Source organism: Strigops habroptila, chromosome 18, assembly GCF_004027225.2.
Source record: "Strigops habroptila isolate Jane chromosome 18, bStrHab1.2.pri, whole genome shotgun sequence".
Taxonomy (NCBI): Eukaryota; Metazoa; Chordata; class Aves; order Psittaciformes; family Psittacidae; genus Strigops; species Strigops habroptila.
Window position 1 is genome coordinate 6,394,516 of NC_044294.2, and position 19,000 is coordinate 6,413,515.

A 19,000-nucleotide genomic window follows, 5' to 3' on the forward strand; every position below is an offset into this window, starting at 1 on the left:
ACAAGCTCCCAGGCGACGGCCATGGAAGTGAAAGCATGGTGGCGTCATCAGGCTGACTCCCCATCACACTGCAGTGTGGGAGACCCCAAACCTCCAGGGGATGGATGGTTCATCCCGGCCGCACTGGGCACCATCCCTGGCACCGGTGGGTTCCCGGTGGGAGAAGGGCTTGGAATAGGTGAGGAGGCCAGAGCGGGGCCCAGGCAGGGCTGCTGGACGTTTGGGACCACTTGTTCCCCCTGGTGCAGAGTGAAGCCACCCCTCGTCCCCAGAGTCCCTACTCTGCTTCCCTCCCTGTGTCCAGCCGTGCCCCATGTCCGTCCCCAGGCTCCCCCTCTGGATGCTCAGCCCCTTTGCAGGGATGCTTATCTCCCCCATTCCCGGTGCCTCCGGGACCCCCGTATCCAGGTCCCTCCCGGGATCCCCCTGCCTGGTGCTCCTGGCTCCCCCGTGCCCGGTGCTCCCGATATCCCCATTCCCAGTTCTCTCGGATGCCCCATGTCCGCTTCCTCCTGGCATCCTCACACCCAGCTGTGCTCCCAGCTCCCCCAATCCCGGTGCCTCCGGGACCGCCATGCCCGGGGACTCTCAGTGCCCGGCGCTCCCGGTATCCCCGTGCCCGGCGTTCCCGCGACCCCACCGGGGCCCAAGTGCCCCGCTCCCGGGGCGGGCTCCCGGTGCTCGGCCGGTGCCAGGTGCTGCCCGGCTCCCCCGCTCCTCCTCTCCTCTCCGCCCCGGCCCGTCCCTCCTCCCCCGGGAAAGCGAAAGCGCGGCGGGCGGAAGCCGAGCCCTCCCCGCCGGACCGCGCTGCGCCGCACCGGGGCCACACCGGGGCTATACCGGGGCCATACCGGGGCCGCTCTGCGCCGCGGCCACCATGGCTTCCATCAGCAACTTCTTCCGACGGAGCCTGCGGCGCTCCGGCCGCAGAGGTGAGGGTCGGGAGGGGAAGCCGGGGAGCGCAGCCAGGCTCCGGGAGGCGCCGGTGCCGGTACCGGTGCCCGTATCGGTGCTGGTGTCGTTTCCGGGACCGGTCCAACCCCGGGGCCGCGGCTGCCGGAGCCGACGGCTGCCGGAGGAGCGGGGACTTTCCCGAACAGGACAGCGCTGCCACGTCGGGTGCGACCGACGGTACCCGGAGACCGGCATCGGCTCGGTCCTGCCCGTACACGCTCACTCTGGAGCGCAGCTCGGGCCGCCCGCCCCGGGGCTTTACCGCATCTGCCGGGGCTTGCACCATCCCCAAGGGCTTAGCCCAGTGTGCCCCATAGCCCGGGAGCTGCCCCCATCCCCTGGGAGCCCCCCTTGTCCGCCAGTGGGGTTCCCCACTCCCAGAACCAGCCCCACGGGTTCCCTATTACCACATCCCGCAAAGGTTTCCCAGCCGATTGCCAGGACGTGCCGGAGGACAGAGGGCATCCGCGGGCACACGGTGCCCTACGACAGGTCAGTGCTGCGGGGCCTTTAGAGAACGACACAGAAATCGGCCTTTTGGGATTTGGGAGCTTTCCCGAGATACAGGATGGGACAACCTGTGGGTTGGGGGGCTCATTGCAATTCCCCCCTTTCGGGTCTGTTCTGTGCTGGCTGCCTCTTGCTCTGGGTGTGAGAGATGCTTTTCCGAGCTCAGCAGAAAAGGGTTGGCAAAGAAAAGCCATTTCCTCTCTGCTGGGGCAGGTGGGTGCTGCAGGCGGGGGAGACAGAGTCCTTCCCCCCCCCACCAAACCATCGTGCCGGGTCGGGTTGTGCCACATTGGAGCATGGGGCTGAGCACAGCCCCTGGTAAGCACCCCCGGCTCTGGCTTAAACCCATCTGCATGGCCCCCAGAATGCGCCTTCCCGCCCAGGGATGGGTGTTGTGGTCTTGGAGGGTTTAGGCTCTGCCAGTGAAGGCTTTGCAACCAGATCCCACCCTCTGGGCATGTCCCACCGCAGTGGATGTGCTTTGGACAGGCCCATGGGTCACTCTGCGAGAGGCAGACCTGCACCCGGTGTCACCAACCTCCCCGGAGCAGCAGGGTTAACTCGCCTGTTTGGAAGCCCTGTGGATGAGATGCAAATCCAGCCCTTCCTTGAGAGCTCATCTTGCAATCCTTGAAATGCAGAACGGGACTGGATAGGCAGGATTTAACCAGACTTTCACCTTTCGCTGACAATCCCCCATAGGAAAACAACTGATGCCAGTGTCCAGCAAGGATGGGGGACATCAGCAGCCTCCTCATTGCACAGCCTGGTTCCCTGGGGTCCCACCAGCAACAACCTCCTGCCCTGGCCCCATAGGTGAGATTGGACTGGAGCCATTGCTGGAGCATTCCAAGGAGGAGCTGGAGAAGCAAAGAGTATCTTATCAACCCTTTTTCCCTGGCCTGGAGCGCTTTCGTGATCCCACCCAAGGACAAACCAGAGGTGTCCACAGCTGGGTCTCATCCTCGGGATGCTCCTGCTGCAAAGGGACCTCTTTGGGATGACTCTCACCTTGCCAAGAGGAAGGACTTTGCATGCAGAGATGGAGCGGCCTCAGAGTAGATGCAGGGGTGGCTTCGTGCATCTCCCCACCCCGAGCTGGGAAGGGCCATCCTGTGATGGGACCGTGAGTGTCATCATGATGAGCTTTCTGCTCCCATCGGCTCCTGATGACCTGGAGCAAAGGCTGGAAAGGTGTTGCCAGGCGAAAGGAGGTGGCTGCAGAGCTGGAGGGATACACAGAGTGGTGTCATGCACCAGGGAGGAGGATGATGGAGCAGCCGGCCATAGCCCTGCTGAGCTGTGGCACAACCAGAGGAACCCAGGACCAAACTCCGGGATGCAGGGATAAACTGCAGGAGTCAGATATTCCATCCAGCCACACGTTTGTGGTCCTGCCTGCTGTTCCTAGGAGCAGCTCCAGCTTTTCTGTTCCAGCTCCCGCTGTTATCAGAGATGAGACCAAGCCCGGGACAGTTTTGGTGCCAGGAGCTGGGTGCCATCAGCCTTTAACTCAGCTCCTTCCCAGCCCTCGGGTCCTGCTGCCCCACCATGATCATCCATTGGAGATGTCAGCCTGGGCTCTTTGCACTCTTCTTGTTTTTCGGGATGTGGCAGCTGATGCTTCCCAGGGAATCGCTTTGTTTTGGGAGCTGCGGTTTAGGGAAAACCCTCGAGTAGCTCATTTGCAATGAGCAGTTCCCAGGACTGAAGCCATCTGGCAGGGAGAGGTCGGGATTCATCTTACTGGAGCCTTTGGAGGTGCTCAGACAAGATCTGTGCTGTTTGTTTGCTGGGGTTGTTATCCCTAAGGGAATGAAGTTACCTGCTAGGAAAGCATTCCCGCACCTTCCCGCAGATGCTGGATGCAGAGAACCTCTGCTCTCCCCCATCCCACGTGCTGGCTCTGCTCTGGGTGTCCCTTTGGCCTCACTGGGATGGAGCAAAGGAGAGCTGGGGTCATCTGATGCCACTTTGGTTTTCCCCAAAGGGCTCATAAGAGCCATTTCTCTTTCTGTTCTGTGTCCCCAGTGCTCAGTGCTGGGGAGCAAACCCCCTGTGCACCACTCCTGGCTCCCTCCAGCCTCTTTGGCTGGTTCAGGTGCAGCTCTGCAGCTCCTCTCCTGCCCCCAGGACACCTCCTGCCTTTCATTTCATGCTGATGTCTCTCTTGGGTTGTTCTTCTTTGGCTACAGAAGGCAAAGAGGAGGCTCCTGCTGCAGAGAACCCCTCACGGGTGCCGCAGGGGAAGGCAGGAGAGCGGAGCTCTCTCCTCTATTCTGCTGGACAGTTCTTCTTCGAGTACCTGGTGGTGGTGTCCCTGAAGAAGATGTCAGATGGACGTTATGAACCCAAGATAACCTACCAGTTCCCAAAGGTACAGAGTCCCGTGTTCCCAGGAAGATGAGTTTTCCAAACTTAGGGGAAAAGGGGGTTTTGCTCCATCACAAGAGCCAGGGGAGAACAGGAAAGTAGCTCATGCCCTTGAGCTGCAGCCCCAAACCCCAGGGCTTTGCCTGCCTGGTCCAAGCCCAGGGCCACAAACCCCAGGACAATAATCCCAGGGGTGCTCCATGAATTCCTGTCCCAGAAGGGGAGAATATCTCACCTTGGGGAGGTGGCACAGGAGGAGAACCCTGCTTGGAGAGTGGCCCCTGGGTGCCTCTGCTGTGTCCCATAATCCTGGGGGGAAAGAGGCAAAAACTGGATTCTGGGGAGATGCACAGGGATGTGCAGCATCTTCTGCTTCGGTTTGAGCCAGGATTTGCTTTGCAACACACTTATCCCATCCCCTGGGACTACGGGCACCCTCCATCACCCTGACTCTTGGCATCACTTCGTTCCAGCGTGAGAACTTGCTGAAGGGCCAGAAGGAGGAGGAGGAACGTCTCCTGCAAGCCATCCCCCTCTTCTGCTTCCCCGATGGCAACAACTGGGCCCCTGTCACCGAGTTCACCAGGTACCAGCCCCACTGCAGGCTCTGGGCTGGAGGAGCCATCCCATCCCATCCCATCCCATCCCATCCCCATGTGTTGTCTCTCCTTGCAGTGAGACCTTTTCTTTCGTCCTGACCAACGTGGATGGCAGCAGGAAGATTGGCTACTGCAGGCGGCTGCTGGTGAGCATCCCCCTACCCATACACCCATTGCTGGGTCAGTGGTGGCCGTGTCACCCATCCCCATGGTGGGACACGATGCTTCTGCCATACCCAAAGTATAGGGATGTGCCTTAGGAAGCCACTTGCCTTGACAAAGGTGGTGACAAGCATCACGGTGGCTGCAAATCCCACTTGGGATCAGGATGGGGATGTGCATCCTGATGCCCTCCACCCCATGCCCAAAAATTGCTTCTGAACTCCTGGCTTTGGCCAGCTCATGGGCTGCAAGGTGTGATGGAGGTGTTCTTTGGCTGCTGATTGATGCACAGCCCGCTGAAACAGGGACATAAAGCCACAGAGCCATATGCCACGGCTCGGTGACTTGCTGGATCCCACCACCCTTCATTCCCTGCTGAAACTTCCCACTTCTGCATCCAGGGCTGAGCTCTGTCTGTTTGAACTGGGTGTCCTGAGGGCTGAAAGCTCAGAGAGTAAATAGACCCAGGAGAGTCCAGTGGGAAAGGGGAAAAAAAGCCTGGGCCCTCATCCTGATGGTCCCTAATTCAACAGGAGGCAGGATTAGCCCCAAGGATGCCTCAGAGGATGCGTGTCTAGATGGGAGGTGGAGTTTGGGAATACACCAAAGGGCTTTGCACCGAAGTGATTAACAGCATTGGCATCTGACTCGCCCTCCCCAGGCACCCTCTGCTTTCCAGCCCCAACAGCACCCGTGGCCTGAGCCCCAGCTCTGAAACTCCCCCCGCGAGTGACTGGGTATTCTGGGGGGGTCTCTGGGTGAGCGTGGAGCCGGTGCAGTGGGTCTGGGTGATGCTCAAACCCTTTTCCCATCCTTTTGCAGCCATCCGGCCGTGGTGTCCGCCTCCCTGAGGTCTTCTGCATCATCAGCTGCCTGGGCTGCTTTGGGCTCTTCTCCAAGGTAGGGACGTGGTGGTCCCACCGGGCACGGTGCTGGCCCCAGCAGCCGCTCTGTTGCCTGCCAGGGTTTCACAGGTCACTTTTTCCCCCCTCCCCAGATCCTGGATGAGGTGGAGAAGAGGCGCCAGATCTCCATGGCAGTGATTTACCCCTTCATGCAGGGCCTTCGGGAATCGCCCTTCCCAGCTCCAGGGAAAACCGTCACCATTAAAAGCTTCATTCCTGAGTCAGGCACAGAGGTTAGTGGGGGTCCCTGGGCTGCTCTGACATAGGGAGCACCATGCCCTGGGAATGTGGGTGCCACCTCCCTCCTGGTCCAGGAGGAGAGCAGCAGCAAGCAGGGGGTTGGAACTGGATGAGCTGGTGCACCAAGCCCAGCCTTTACCTGTGCTAAGCAGATCCCAGCACAGCACCCGCGGGGCTCCTCTCACCCACACACAGCCCAGGCTCATCCAGGCAGAGCCTTTTCTTTTGCCTATTCTTGTGGCAAAGCTGGGGTGGAAAAACGAGGAGGATCTGCCCTGGCACTGGCAACATAACCTCAGTGCTGAGCACCCAGGGATGCATCCTGCCGGGGTGGATCTGAGAGCAAGATCCCTCCTCGCTAGTGCAATGTGGCAGCTGGATATCAAACTGCAGGAGGTTTCTTCATCCAGGAAGGCTTGTGCAAGGGCTCTGCAGGTTGCTCAATGCTCTGGCCAAGGGCCCGGCTGTGGGAGCGCAGCTGGGGGTGACGGCAGGGAGGATGGATAAGGAAGTTCTTCGAAAGAGCTGCGCTCTGGGGCTCCAGGCAGGGGCTGAGCGAGTGGAGGAGACCAGGGAGAGAACAGGGAAAGGGCTGGGAATAAATTCTGGGAGCTGGCATCATGCAGGATTGGTGCGGGAAAGGGGCTGGGGAGCCCGGCCAAGCTCTATGCTGGGTGATGCTGCTTTGCTGGAAAGGCAGCCTGGCACATGGAGGACAGGGATTTTCCCCCTCTAAAGCTGGGAAGAGGGACCAGGACTGTGCCATGAGCTGCACGGTCCCGTTAACCCTTCAGTGGTCACCATCTCGGGGCTGCCCGCAGCAGGACAGAGCTTTCAGCCCCGTTTGGGAGAGCTGCCTGGGGTAAAGGTAGCCGCATAGGCAGACCACCTGCAAACAGCTATTAAATCATTCACTTTTGGGCCACCCTAGCCAGGAATCAGCGAGCTGGCCCTGCCAGAGAGGCTTCTGAGGAAGCTTTGTGGGCTTTATAGCCCTTTCCTAGAAGCTGCTGCTCACAAACGAGCTGTCAGGCACTGAGATGGGGGCACATCCCTGCCCATCTCCTACCAGGGGCTTGTGAGCACTGGAAAAAGAGGCATTTTGGTTAAAAATCCAGTGCCCAAATAACTAAATCCCACAGTGCCGCTGGCTCCCTTCACCCCTAGAGCTGCACAGCCCAAATCTCCGAGCAGGACAAGATGAGGTTTGTTCCTTGCAGAGGGATGCAGTGTTCAAGGCCAGATTGGATGGGGCTTGGAGCAACCTGCTCTGGTGGAAGGTGTCCCTGCCCGTGGCAGGGGTTGGAGCTGGATGAGCTTTAAGGTGCCTCCCAAACCAACCCATTCCACGATTCTATGATTCTAAGCTGCTTCAAGCACTGGGTCATTAATTGCTCCCACAACACCTTCTCGGGAGGCCAGGGGAGTGTTGCACCTCCTAAGCCAGGGTTTGGTGGCTCTCCCTTGGCAGCTTATTGAGCTCACCCGGCCTGTGGATGCCCACCTGGAGCACGTGGAGTTTCAGGCTCTGCTCCAGCAGCTCAGCCCCCAGCTCATCCTGCACATCTTTGCCTCCGCCGTGTTGGAGCGACGGCTCATCTTCCTGGCGCAGGAGCTGAGGTGAGTCTGACCTGCTCATCAAAAACCAAACCCCAATTCAAACCCTTGGAAGAGCAAAGGATGCAGCTGAGCTTGGGGTGGGATATTCCCTCCAAGTGATGAAATCCCCTTTCCTCGTGCGATGCCACCACGATGGCTCCTTGTCCCGCAGTGTCCTGTCACAGTGCATCCACGCAGTGGCCGCTCTCCTCTACCCCTTCACCTGGGCTCACACCTACATCCCCGTGGTGCCCGAGTGCCTGCTCGACACCGTCTGCTGCCCCACACCCTTCATGGTCGGCATCCAGATGCGGCACCTGGAGCGGGTCCTGGACCAGCCGATGGAGGAGGTATTTCACCTGGGCAGGGGAACGCATCTGGATGGAGCCATCAGGTAGTCCATGACCCTGGGCTTGGAGTGGCTCCAGGGCTGGAGGCGCTGGTTGTGCCCTTTTCCCATCCATGGAGACTGGAGATTGGGGCTTTTTGCATGTCCCCTCCTGTTGGCCCCACAGGCAATATGCCCACATCCCCACTTGGCACTGCCGGCCACCCCAGGACCTACATCCCTGACCCTGGGTGTCAGGGAGCTGCTGCTGGCCGGGCTGGCTGTTGGCGTCATCCCAGCCTTGCAGAAGTGGAGACAAGCCACCAAGCCTGCAGCAAACACGGTCCCTGGGGAGAGGCCCTGGTCACTCCAGCACAGAGGGACTGATCCTACCCTCATGGGCTGTCAACACAGTGGTCTGATCCCAAAAAGGGTGGAAGGAAGCCCAGATGCCTTGGTAGGGCTAAACCTGGTCTCTCTCTGCTCTCTTCTAGGCTCTGATCGTTGACCTCTGCGAAGGGAAGATCCTCCGGGCGGTAGGTCCCCCCGTGCACGGCTTGGGTGGGCTCTAGGAAGGGCGCCTTTCCCCCTCGGTGCCAGCTTCCCAGCAGCTTTCACATTCTGGGGGGCAGAGACATCTCAGTGTCGCCCATCCAGGGGGAATGTCCCATGAAGGGATGTCTATGGCCACTGCATCCAACTTGTAAGGGTCCATGTGTTGACCATCCCACTCCCAGCAGCACCCTGCAGTGACAATTACCTAACTGGGCTGCACTAACCACTGCCTGTGACCATCTGAGCCGGGTTCCCACCAGCACCACGTTCTTCATGGCCCTGTTGCCTTCCAGGTTGGCGATGAGGAGGAGATCTTGCCCATCAAGCTGCAGAACGAGATGCTGACGTCTCTGAACAGGCACAACAACAACAACAACATACACAGTAAGGATGTCTCTTTCTGTACAGTAAAACACACACAAGCTGCTCTCTGCAGATGGCCAGAGTCCTCAGTGAAATTACATTCCTAAGGGGACCTGGCCTGGGATGTTTCTGCCCCAATTTGCAACAAAATGCAGCCACAGGAGGGAAATCCCTCGGCCTTTACCCTGTCCTGCAGAACGTGAGAGCAGGAACATCTAATTCTACTGAAAAAAACAGCTTTCGCCAATATTTGGCCTGCAAAGATGCTGCCACCCTGGAAAGCAAAGAGCAAAGAGCCAGTGCTCCCTCAGTAAAGGGAGGGAGGTTTTAAGCTAATCACTCCTTGGGATGCAAGCACAAGAGCGGGCAGGTTAAAATAAGACTGTCTTTGAATGTTCAGAGGTCCCGTCCCCACCTCTCGTGCTCCGTGTCCTCTTCCAGCACCCGAGCAGGTGAACACACTCGTCTCCGAAGCCTTCGTGCAATTCTTTGTGCGAACGGTTGGCCACTACGCCTCGCACATCAAGTGGAGTAAAAGCGGGTCGGGCACCTTCCAGGAGCGAGCCTTCTGCAAAGCCATCGCCTCCAGGACCAACCGCAAGTTCGTGAAGAAGTTTGTGAAGACCAACATGTTTTCCCTATTTATTGAGGAAGCAGAAAAGAGCAGGATCCCACAGGAAGGTAATGGCCCCATCTCTCCTCTCCGGACGGGTGAGCTCTGCAAAGTCCTGGCCTATTTGGTTAAGGGAAAGAGATGCCCCGTGCACAGAGAGGGATGCAGCTCGAGGCTGAGGGTGCTCAAGGCAGTGAGCAGCACTCATTTGCTTCAACAGCTCCATTTCCCTGTCCCTCTGAAGCAATCAAACCATCCCTGGGTTCATTTCAGATCTCATTGCTTGCCTGGCGATGGGACAGGCTTCCCCAGAGCGCAGTGTTTAAGGCAAACATGCCAATAGCAGCACAAATATTTGGCTTGGACACAGGCAGCAGCTGGGAGCCGGCTCCTGATGGCGCTGCCTGGGAGCCCTGACTCATCTCTGCCACAGCCGGGCTGGTCCTTCCCCCTTCCCGGGGATTTACAGGGCACTGGGCAGAGCTGAGCCTGCTCCCAGCCCAGGATGAGGACAAACGGGACACAGAGGGTAAGGAAGCCACCCAAAATACCTACCGGTGGCCAGAGACATCCTGGCATTACCTTGGCTGCTGCTTTCTCCACCCCTTGAAGTCAGACTTTATAGAATCATAGAATCAACTGGGTTGGAAAAGACCTTTAAGCTCATCCAGTCCAACTGTTCCCCAGTGCTGCCAAGGCCACCACTAACCCATGGCACTGAGGCCACGGACGCACGGGGTGTGAACACTTGCAGGGACGGTGACTCCAGCGCTGCCCTGGGCAGCCTGTTCCAATGCCTGAGCACCCTCTGGGGAAGGAATTGTTCCTCAGCTCCATCTAAACCTGCCCTGGTGCAGCTTAAGGCCATTTCCTCTTGTCCCATCCCTTGGTCCTTGGGAGCAGAGACCAGCCCCCTCCTGGCTCCATCCTCCTGTCAGGCAGTTGCAGAGAGCGAGAAGGTCCCCCCTGAGCCTTCTCTTCTCCAGACTAACCCCCCCAGGTCCCTCAGCCGTTCCTCATCACACTTGTGCTCCAGGCCCTGCACCAGCTCCGGGGCCCTTCTCTGGCCCCGCTCCAGCACCTCAATGTCTCTCTTGCAGTGAGGGGCCCAGAACTGACACAGGATTCGAGGTGCAGCCTCACCAGTGCCCAGCGCAGGGGGACAGTCACTGCCCTGGCCCTGCTGCCACACTGGTGCTGATACAGGCCAGGATGCTGTTGACTTCTCGGCTGTCTGGGCAGACATGGATCTGGGTCTGCCTGGAGTTGGGAAAGAGGGATGGCCCAATCCCAGCTTTCTTATCATATTCCCAGTCTACGTCACCTTTTTGGCTACTACTCCAGGAACAGGGTCTCCAACTTTCTCTTTTCCTTGGTGGTTGGACAGGAAACAGAATAACTGAACAGGAGCAAACATGCAGGTTAAAATCTTAGGCTAACCCAGCATAATAAAGCCCATTTTGGGTAGGTGGAAGGGATGGGGTGGAATGGCAACAATCCTGGATTTCACCGGGGTCCTCACCTGGCTGCAGTTGCCCATCACCCAGCAGCATTTGGCTCCTGGAGCGCATCTGCATTCCCAGGACTGTGCAGCCCAACAACTGCCTCTCACTTAATGACCTCCCCTCATCCACAGCGTATTTCCAGCGGAAAATCACAGAGTACCAGGAACAGAAGAAGCACCGAAGGGACTCCTGAAGCCCAGCCTGGAGCAGGTCACTGCCAGCAGCACCACGCAGCATGGACTCTGCCCCATCCAAGGGTAGAGCACCCCGGCCTCTGCTGGATCTGTCCACCAGTTCCTACCTATCTGTGACTCATGAGATGTGCGGGCAGCACCAAACACCAGCTTCCACCTTTTCTCTTTTTCCTCAGGGCATCATTGCACTGGAAACCTCTGTTTGCACAGAGGTAGCAAAAGCAGGCTGTGATCACTCCTCTGCTCTCGCTAGCACCAGGGACAAACTGCAGCTCCCAGGGCCCAGCCCTGTGCAGAGACTTGGACCCCCCAGGACCTCAGGCAGCACTGAGGGAAGTCGGGGAGCTGGCTGCGCGACAACAAAGGCTGTAGAGTAGTTGTTAGAGAAGAAGAAAAGGATGAGTAGAAATAGTGTTATTTCTCATGCAAACAAACCTAGGGTTTGCAACTCAGTAACATCCTATGGGATAAGCTTCCGAGGTTTCTATTATTAACAACTGTTTCACTGGATTTTCTATCGAGATACACTCATTGTTAAATAGCAGCAGGAATGGTTGTGGTGGGTTGTAGTGGTTTCCTCTATAGCAGCTGCCTGGGACTACTTAGAGCCCAGTTTAGCTCTTTATAGAAACAAAACCACTCTTTTCCAGCAGGTTATTTATTTGTGCTATAAGCAAACTGTGAAGGCCACAGGGCTGTGTTTTGTAGTGGAGGGAAGTGGCTGATCAACAGCTTCGAGTGGGGAGGAAGTATTTGTTAAATCCAGCAGTAAAATACATCAACATCCTCCTTGGTTCTGGTTTTGATGTCAACTTCTTTTAAACCCTCGCAGTTCATTGAAGCCCTGTCTCTGAAATGATGCCTGCAGCAGTCGAAGCTGAATTGTGGTTCTCCCCCTTTCCTAATGCACCCATCCAGGGAATAAATATTGCAGCAGGGGAAGCTGCGTTTCCTTCCCAGACAAACCAGGGCCAGACACTTCTCCCAGCAAGGGCTGGGGTTCCTGATCAGCAAGTTTTAAGGGTTGGTCTGAACGCTGAAAAGCAGCTTGATATTATCATTACTCACCTCACTGGTGCAAACTGGCAAGAGCTTTAGTGCCCTCCCTTTAATCCAGAGGGTGACGGGCTGCCTATTGCAAGAAGTGTGCACTTCCCTATGACAAATCAAGACGACTCCGTGCTGAGGGGGCAGATGCTGAATAAAACACCCTATTTCCTTCTTTTGAGCACAGCCTGCCCCTCTCAAACCTCTTGCTGGTAGGTGGGGAGATGGTCTTTGCTGCTAGAGACACTGGGGGGAACTCAGCTGCTGTTTGCCAGGACCAGGACCACATCCAGGGCTCAGGTCACACTGCAGTGCATCAGCAGAATTCACAGCATATTTTCTTCCTGCAAAGCTGTGTCTAACACTTGATCTGCATTTACAACAGTCAGTAAAACAGTGCCAAGAAATGTTTCACTGAACTGGAAAGTGCTCATTTATTCTGCTAAATCATTAACATAGTTCCCAGCATAGCATTGGCCAACTCACACTCATGCAAACAACTCCTGGGCATGGACTGGGAGTCAGCACAGGAATCCTTCCTGATCTCTGGTTCAATTCCTGCTGTGCAGCTGCCCTGCTTGGAAGATAAGGTTCATGTTTTGGCATGTGTCACCCTCTGCCAGCTGCCTGGGTGCCAGCAAATAGCCCTGGGCATATTTAACCCACCAGTCAGTATTGCTAAGTGCCTTCAGATTGTGCCAGTACAACAGACACAGCTCCTACCTCAGATCACTTCCCGCCTGGCTCTAACCTCTGAAAAGAGCTGCAGTCTTCACCTCCTGCTCTCTGAAGATGATTAAATGTCTCTGCAATGCCATTCCAAACTCAAAGATATGGCACAGCAGCACTGGATGTACCTGGTGCACGCAGGGTAGGAAGGAAAGAAGAGACAAATACTTGTATGAAACAAGACTGACACTCAAATGAAACAGAAACAGGCCCTGAGGTGTCTTGACCTGCCTCTTTCCTGCGTCAAACTGCTTGCCAAAGCAAGGAGCTTCCTTTACCAGTCCTTGGAAGAAGCAATGCTCCAACCCCAAGTGGCAATTTTCAGCTTGCCTTTAGAGTTTCAGGGGAAAACCTGCCTAACAGCAGACAGGTTGTGTTTGTGTTGAAGGGAGTACACCCAGACACAGGCCTTCCAGGAAGCTCAACAGGCTCTTGCAAAAGCTCCTCCTTCCAAGAGTCTTCTGAATGCAACAGAAAGTGAAAAAGCATGTCAAAAGGTGAGGCTGAGCCCACAAAACCTCTGTTCCCCTTCTCCAACTCCTCAGGCAGCCTCAGCTCTCCAAGTATATCTAAGGCAACCTATGATCACAAACAAGACAGCTCTGTAATGTTCCAGTGCCAGGGGTAAAGTTCACTTATTCCATTCTTTATTATAGGTATTGTATAAATGCCTCTATCCACAGCAGTAACTATTCCCTGATAACACTGAAACTTCATGAGGATAGAAATAGGAGTTTTTCCTGGCTGGCTGAACACAGAAGCCATTCAAACATCCAGGTAGCAAAAAGCTCAGGGAAAGGTGTCCGACTGCATTGCCTGAACATCAACAGGCTTTGGCTTAGACACGTTTGGAAACACAGGTTTCCTTCTGGACAACCCTATGAAGACTTCAGTTCTTCACCAAGTATTTGTGGCACAACATTTAGAGCAGCTTCATCTTAAAACCCTTGAGACAAAGAGCATGGTTCTTCTTGTCTGCATCCCTAGAAAGCACTCACACTCCAGGGAGTTCTGTTCATGCTGACGAAGAGACACATATGGTTTGTGAGAGGGGAGACAGCACCTCAGCACCTTAAAATCCTTCCAAGTTTTTTGTCTTGTAGACTTCATCTTGCTCACTGCTCGAAGGGCAGCAGCAGAGGTCGGACTATCCAGATCAAACCTTCACCCAGCTGAATACAGTTCAAGCTAAATAAACTGCTTATCTAAATTGCAGTTCTGTCTAAAGCTGTGACACTGGAGAGGCAGCTGCCACCTTACTGAGAGCATCTCCAGTGTGCACCAAGGCCATCACAGCTCCAGGACACACTTCAGAGCTGTGCCCCAGGTATGTGCTGAGGATGCAGGAATCAAACTCCTCCCTCAGGCTTCAGCCTGGCAGGGAGCCCTTGGGGACCCCCAATACAAACCCATAGGGTCAGGTCCCCCAAATAGCTGCTCACAAGCATGCAAGTGCCTGGGAGCTAAGGGCAAAGCAGGGAAACCTACATTAGTTTCCTCCTCATCCTGAGGATGTTCCTCCTTTCCCCAGTGCCCCAATCCCCACACATGACCTCCAAGTCACTCGCTGAACTGGTATCAGCCCTCAGGAAGGAACCAAGACTCTTCCAACCAAAGAAGACCCAAACCAGAACACATCCACATGCTGCAGCTCAGCTGACAAGGTCAGCATCTCACTTCCACTTCCTGCAACATCTCAACCAGGGGCCCCAGGTCTTTCCTCACAGAGACACACACTTCAACTGAACTGAAGCCATGCTGTGCTCTCTAGCACAAGCAGTCCTGTGTCTCTGCAAGGACACAAGTTGGGAATGGTAGCCTGACACTGGGCACTGTCCCAGGAAGGTGGGAGAAGGGGGTTTGAAGCTCTCCAGTCACTGAAGAAACTGACTTTTCTTTCCACTTCCTGAGCACGTTTTCTAACCATTAGTGTATCACAGGAAATACACATCACCACTTCCTGGCCAAGGGGGATTTTGATTTACTGTTGTTGGGGTTTATTATTTTAAGTAAGCTGTACTTAATTCCCTCAAAGAAGAGACACATGCAGTTGTCTTCATGTACTGCTGTGGCTCTAGGTTCCCAGTAGACAGAGGCATTATCTTACCATCTTGAGATGCTTCATGCTCAGAGGGCTAGGATTTCAGCCAGCAGGTTCCTAGCATTCCCCACCATCTCCCAAGCAGCCCCACAACAGCCATGGCAGATCCTGCTCTGAGGACATCCCCTTTGCCCTGTACAGCAAGCCTAGGCACTCTGTTCAGGGGTTGAAGTTCCCCTCAATGCCAGGGCCTGTGGCACATACTGCAGCACTTCACTACTGTGCAATTAAACCCTCCATTAAATCTAACTTAGCCCCCCTGATGCAGTTCATAGAACCCCAGCCTGGTTTGGGTTGGAAGGCACCTTAAAGCTCACCCAGTTCCAACCCCCTGCCACGGGCAGGGACACCTTCCACTAGAGCAGGTTGCTCCAAGCCCCTGTGTCCAACCTGGCCTTGAACACTGCCAGGGATGGGCAAACCCACATGGCACATCACCACACATGGCAAGCACTGGAACAGCCCCACCAACATGGGGATCAGTTGCTTAGCTCAGTTCACCCCACTTCAAATGGTATTAAAACAGCAGCAAGAAAACCCACCCCAAACTTCCTGCACTACATAGCAGAGAAAGCTCTTGGAGATCCTGGAATGACAACACTACACACATAAAAGCATCAGAAAACGGCTTTCTAAGTACAGGCAGGGTTGTACTTCATCACTCCAAGTAAGACAGAGCAACATACACATGTGAAGACAACTCTTGCTCTCGGAATTCTTATTTATTAAGAGCAGAAAGGAAATTTTGCTGAAGTTTTATACATAAAAAAGTAAACCGTAAAATTTGAGTCTTTCCACTGAAGAAAAGTGAGCAGGAAGTGGCCTTTTTTAGATACTGTTTATTTAAAAAAATAAAATTGACAAAGATACCACACTATTTTGCACTCCTCATCCCTCGACTTGCAGAACCCTGTTCAACGCGTTGTCCTTTAGCAAGAAACCGCTTTACCCAGCAACACACAAGCAAAGAAACCACCTCAGTCTGGACTCAAGCCCTGAGAGCTGCTGCAGCTGCACAAGTAGTGAGATATCTCTGGTTTTACCAGCTCAGGTCTTTAGTAAATAAATTTCAAGTGGACACTAAACAAGTATTTCACTAAGAGATGATGAAATATTAAAATTAAAAGTCGTATTGCAGCTGTAATTCTACTACATTAGAAACGTCAGTTGTTGGGGATCCATTCACCATAGATAGATTAGTTTGTAATCAAGGTAATTACAAAGACAGAGCGTTACTCCCTGCATGCTTCCCTGGGCTTCAAACCAAGAGTTGACTACATGTAGAGTTGACTAGGGTGTACTTGGAATTCACTCTCTCAGGCAGGAGACTAGTTAAGGAGTGTTACTGATAACAAAGAGTAAAAGTTATACAACACTGATTATTATAAATTACTTTGTTCTTATCTGCTTTTTGCCTTAGTCTCCTATGTATCTTCACATCCTTCCATGTAGAAAACCAACTCTTTCTTTAGTTCTCCTTTTGGCGACTCCCCGTTTCCTAATGGTGGTTAGAATGTGTGGAGGACTTGATTCGGAACACGTGGATGTGCAGATGGGCAGCAATCTGATTGCACACACTGACACAGTATCGGAGCAAATCAAAGAGAGAGAAGATCTGTCAAGGGAAAAAAAACGACACATTCAAGTCTGTGTTTTCATAACACCTTCAGGATAAAAGCACTCGGGTCCTCTTTTCACAAAGTGAATCTCCAACTCTATAGGAATAATCAGTCGGGAAGAAAGAGCTTCCAGGCATGCTGGGCTTGCTTCCAGCTTTGCAAGAACACAGACTTAATTCTGGAGTCAGAGAGGGGAAACCAGTTATAGTGGCTGTACAGATACTGTGAAGTGCCCCATTAGCTCTGAATGGGGAGAACCATACAGAAAATATCCATTTTATTAAAAAGTTAACACTGCATTTTGGTAGATAACACTTGAGTGCTTGCTAAGTACACATGAGCTTAACTTCAGGTGTTTTTATCTACGGGGTGCTGTTAGTAATGGCAGATGGACATGCCTTCAAGAGCTTAAGGCACAGCCAAGCTACACTCACACTGCACATAATAAATTCCCTTCCTAACCAGACATGAACACAAATTCTCAAAATATCCTATTCAAAGCTTTGAGTATTTGCTACATTGCTTTAAAACTCCTTGAACTATACACCAAGCCAACCATGGTTACCTCTTAGCATCAGTTCTATTTAAAATGAACTCAGTAAAGTAGGTTTCCATCACCCTCAAGAGTCAGCCAGACTCAAGCAGTGCAAAGAGGGTTTGTGGGAAAGCACCCAAGTGCTTGTGGTGACTGCTGACAATCTGCACTTACCAGAGCAACCCAGAGTACAAGGTACTCATCAATAAAGCTGTTAAAATACTGATCCAGAAACAACAGTGCTGGGCCTATGAATGCTGTGTCGTAGAGGTGCATCTCGCTTTTGGTCATGTGGGCAACCTACATTAAACAGAAAAAGGAAGTTTAAGAAATAAATATACACCAGATACGGAAGAATGACTTCAGACTACACAAAGCCAAAATAGCCAAAGTTCAAGCCACCTTACCAGAAGATATATAGAATCATAGAATGGTTTGGGTTGAAGGGAACTTAAAGCTCATCCAGTTCCAACCCCTGCCACGGGCAGGGACACCTTCCACTAGAGCAGGTTGCTCCAAGCCCCTGTGTCCAACCTGGCCTTGAACACTGCCAGGGATGGGGCATATCAAGTACTTCAGTAGTGGCAGCAGGACTGTTTTAACCATGAAAGTCTACAGCTATACAGGAATGTCTGCAGAGAAGTATCTTCTCAGAACAAAGAATGTAGCTACAGGAAAAAACCTAACACATTTTCCAGCCCAGAAACTCTTCCTCCTGCCAGAAACAAAGCAGTGATACAGGAGTAGACTGGTACGTTTTAAGGTTTAGCTGAGCCTGGAAACAAAACCTGCTGCTAGATCTTCAAAACTCAGACACTTGGTGTTCCTCTCCCTCCTGTTATCTGTTCCTATCCCATAAGGAGCACCACATCTCTCTGGTGTGGCCTTCCCATCCTCCCCTACATGCACAGCAGATGTCCTACACCACATCCTCACTCCTAACAGCCCAACACAGCTGATGTGACTGTGTAGCAAATGCATCTTGGTAAGAAATTAACTTTTCTTCCATGAGTTACATCCAACACTGACCCAGTGCATGTGGCAACCCAACACAGGCCTGCAGAACCAGGATGCAGGTTCAGCCCGTAGGGCAGCAGTTGTTTAATCCCTCATTCACTCTGTTCAACAGGGGCTCCTCTCGTCCATCTGCCCCCTGGTACAAACCTGTTGTTAATTTTAGCCACTATTTCTCTGCAAGTAAGTTAAACCCTGAGCAACTGTTCCAAACCTCAGCAGCTCTGTCACCTTCTCTCCTCCCTAACATTCCTCCCCTCTGCACTTGCATCTGAGGGGGGTTTCAGTTCCAGCCCAGCTCATCACACATGTGTGCAAATACACTGCAAAAGGGTGAATAAACAGCTGGGAAAGGGGAAGAAACAGAATGCAGGCAACTTTAAGCTGCGCTGCACTGACTCTGTAACCATGGCTTTAGCTTGAGGTTTACCACTCCCCTTTCAAGCAGAAGAAAGGCTCTGCTGCACCTCCAAGCTACTAAAAATAAGTAAAGCACGAGTATCACTTGGGTACACAAACAGAAGTCAGTCACTCACTGGAATAACCAGAGAACTTTCAACTCCACAAAAGGTTTTGCAGCAATACCAAGAAACTGAAGGGTTCTGGTGCACTTACCACTAGTTTGTTTGTTATCTTAGCAGATACAAAACCAAAAGTGAGTATATATAAGCAGGGATGCCTTTCAAAGAGCTGCACTGCAGATTTCTTGTAGATCATTGCAGCTAACGCAATCACTGACCCAATATGAAGAAAAGGGGAAAGGACACTCGTTCCCTATAGAGAGGGATTAAAAGCATTAGGTTAATAAAACGTACATGTTGCAGAGAAACCTCAGTAAGCCAAAGACATGGTGTGCAATGGGTGGGGTTTGATTAAAATCACATTAAAAACATGTCTTTCTGAATACTAACAGGAACAAAGGGCGGTGAAACTCGAGTGAGCACCAGCTGAGAATGTGGTTCTGACACGTCACATAGGCCCTGGCTAACGCTGTTAGCAAGGGCAGGAGACCAGACTTGTACAACTTTCTCAGTACCAGCGAGAAAGCAACTAAA

At 53.4% G+C, this 19,000-nt stretch overlaps 2 protein-coding genes across 4 annotated transcripts in view; one reads left to right on the plus strand and one right to left on the minus strand.

Moving 5' to 3' along the window:
* The first annotated feature begins 817 nt into the window (after nt 1–817).
* On the plus strand, nt 818–11,693 carry DENND2D (DENN domain containing 2D). Its single transcript, XM_030473528.1, has 12 exons — nt 818–932; nt 3,663–3,841; nt 4,311–4,423; nt 4,513–4,582; nt 5,421–5,498; nt 5,596–5,736; nt 7,215–7,363; nt 7,515–7,692; nt 8,165–8,206; nt 8,519–8,609; nt 9,030–9,269; nt 10,838–11,693. The coding sequence occupies exons 1-12, from the start codon at nt 878–880 to the stop codon at nt 10,897–10,899; spliced, it is 1,398 nt and encodes a 465-aa protein (XP_030329388.1). The 5' UTR covers nt 818–877; the 3' UTR covers nt 10,900–11,693.
* A 3,785-nt stretch (nt 11,694–15,478) lies between these two features.
* CEPT1 (choline/ethanolamine phosphotransferase 1) overlaps nt 15,479–19,000 on the minus strand; it is a 31,694-nt gene continuing 28,172 nt past the window's right edge. For 2 of the 3 annotated variants that reach the window (XM_030473482.1, XM_030473483.1), the window contains exons 7-9: nt 18,561–18,719; nt 17,106–17,231; nt 15,575–16,392 (exon numbers count right to left, since the gene is read on the minus strand). In XM_030473482.1, coding sequence (XP_030329342.1) covers nt 16,276–16,392; nt 17,106–17,231; nt 18,561–18,719 — 402 coding nt within the window. In that variant the 3' untranslated portion in view covers nt 15,575–16,275. Of the gene's footprint in view, nt 16,393–17,105; nt 17,232–18,560; nt 18,720–19,000 lie in introns of all 3 variants that reach the window. The other variant, XM_030473484.1, reaches the window with a different exon arrangement.